This window comes from Penaeus monodon, chromosome 17, assembly GCF_015228065.2.
Source record: "Penaeus monodon isolate SGIC_2016 chromosome 17, NSTDA_Pmon_1, whole genome shotgun sequence".
NCBI lineage: Eukaryota > Metazoa > Arthropoda > Malacostraca > Decapoda > Penaeidae > Penaeus > Penaeus monodon.
This window is the reverse complement of record NC_051402.1, coordinates 46,044,016-46,046,515: the sequence shown is the minus strand read 5'-3', so window position 1 is coordinate 46,046,515 and position 2,500 is coordinate 46,044,016. Positions and strand designations below refer to the sequence as shown.

The 2,500-nt window shown below is 32.8% G+C and overlaps 1 protein-coding gene across 3 annotated transcripts in view; it reads right to left on the bottom strand.

Moving 5' to 3' along the window:
* Positions 1-230: 230 nt before the first annotated feature.
* The window catches only part of LOC119583819 (PRKCA-binding protein-like), a 15,686-nt gene continuing 13,416 nt past the window's right edge, over positions 231-2,500 (bottom strand). For all 3 annotated transcript variants that reach the window (XM_037932528.1, XM_037932530.1, XM_037932529.1), the window contains 3 exons: positions 2,299-2,492; positions 1,063-1,315; positions 231-923 (listed from right to left, as the gene is read on the bottom strand). In XM_037932528.1, coding sequence (XP_037788456.1) covers positions 759-923; positions 1,063-1,315; positions 2,299-2,492 — 612 coding nt within the window. In that variant the 3' untranslated portion in view covers positions 231-758. The remainder of the gene's footprint in view (positions 924-1,062; positions 1,316-2,298; positions 2,493-2,500) is intronic.

Sequence of the window (2,500 nt, the reverse complement as noted above, 5' to 3'; positions counted from 1 at the left end):
AGTTACAAAAAAATAACTTGCCCGTACTTTATACCTGTTTTATTTACTTTTCCCGGTTTAACATCAAAATTTTCTATTCATGGGGCAAAATGATGCAGCAATTTTTTAGAAAAGTTTAACATTTGAACATAATTATGAACACACTTCAAAAAGCATAAGCCTTTAAATTGGGCAAAAAAAAAAGAAAAAATACAAATGATCTTAAACCTGTATATATCATTCCACAGCTTTTTCCTAACCATTATACTTAATGTTTGTTCACTTAACTTCAATAATAACTGCTGCTTGCTTACTGAACCTCAATTTTTTGTCATCCATTTTATTTGTTCTTTTATGTAAAGCTGACTAGAATATATAAATATAGAGTAAAAGCATAAAATATTTATTTTCTATTATTACCAATTTTCAATGTGCATTAAGGGCTAGATTCTCCACACTACACATTGATTTGTGTAAAAGGATGGAATAGGTTATTTGCAGTCCATAATACTGTAAATAGGCAAATAAATCTATGATAATCTTGAGATTAAAAGGCAAATAATTCTATCATATCAAGTTGAACACTTTCCATTCTTAAGAAATTACAAAACAAATTTCACAGGAAAATTTCCTTTAAACCAAAAAAAAAAAAAAATTAAACTCGTTATTGCACTCTGTGAAATGAGAGGAAACAAAACAAATTAAACCAAACAATACTGTGATCCTTTGAACATAAACATCATTCCAGATTATATAAAAAAAAATTGACTGTCCTTCTCTTAAAAGTCTCCCAAGAGGTTAATGTCTTCAAAGTTTCCTGTTTTTGCCTCCTGCTGTGGCTTACTGTCATTAAGGGTGATGTCTGCCAGTGGTTGGACAAGCTCTGCCTCTGTTGCTTCTGTTGCACCTTCAGTATCCAGCAATTCTTCATCATCCTCTTCACTCTGGATATAATTTCAGTTATCATTATTAAAGCTACATAATCCTACAACAAAGTGACTGGATGTCTGAAGATAAGAAAATATAATTCATATATATTCCTCCTAGCCATCTTATGAATATGTATTTGAAAATCCACCATACCTGTATGCTGTCACTGCGATTATCTGACTGGAGAGTTGTTCCAACCATGTCCAGTTCAATTGGGAACCAGTGTTTGTCATGCATAAGCTCCTGACACTGACTGTGGTATGTAGCAAGGCCAGATATGAGTCTAGTAAGTTGTTCAGTAAGGTGTTGGACATGTTTTGAATCCAGCAATTCTAACTTGACAAGAACATCTGATCTCAGTTTGGCAAATTTGGCCCTGGCATCTTGGCGACAACGTAGAATCAGTCTGAAGAGGAAGAACCTATATTAATCCCTATACAGTATTGCATAACATCAGAAAATCTTTAAATAAATATGTATACTGCATTTTTACTAAAAAATGGGACAAGCAAGACAATTTCCATTTAAATAAGTTCTTGATCATGTCTTGCCATGTTATGATTTAAAATATCTAAGTAATATATAATGAGAGGATTATGGATATCTTTTCTTGAAAATATTTGGTTTAAAAGAGCAAAGAACTCAACAGAAAATGTTACTGACAATCTTTTTTTTTTAAATGACCAAGATTTATCTGCTGAAAATTATTAATCAAAACTCTCTACCTCTATGTACTGCATTTTAGGCTCTTTTGCAATCAGTATTTTAACCCAATGAGTGTGGGTGGCAAGACTTCAATGCCATGCCCCCTGTAAAAAAAGTTTATCTATTGTCTTTACACATAGAAGGCTCTACAAGTGCTTAGTCACCATAGAGTCAGCTGTTAGTCTTACCTGTCTCACCTGTTTACCCTTTTCCTCGATTTTTTGAAAGCTTTATTTCCATTATTTCATTGTCTTTGATGTTATTAATATTTCAATAACAATTTAATAATCATAATATCAATAAGAATGATGATAATGTCAATATTAATATTTTAGAAAGAAAAACACATTTTTCCGCCAATTCAGGGAATGGGGAAATCAGGATCGGTCACAAGGGCCAACTAATAGACTCCTTGGTGGATGAGCATGTATGGAGCCATCTGTATGTAACAAAACTCACTAAAATCTAATGGGGACAATACATGGCATGGGATAATCAGGACTATATACTTATTACCTATCCATTACCAATAAAAAATATATATCACACTGTAGGATTAATTCCAGCATAATAAGCATAAAATAAACCTCTTACATATAACATTCATAGCTACTAAAGTTCAGTCACATCATAAATTCTGTAACAAATAAAAATACACATCTAATAGCACAAGTAATAACTCACCTATACTCATAATTTCCAGTTTCCACCCTATACAAAGGCTCTTGCAACTGAGCAAATTGCATCTCTTCATCATCCATTTCCTTCACCTTAAGGCAATAACTGAGGTATTCAAATTTCGTGTCTGCATATCGTCGGATTGTCAACCTTGTGTCGGGAATGGCCTTGTGCAGATATGTACCCAAGTCACTCAGGATCTGAAAAA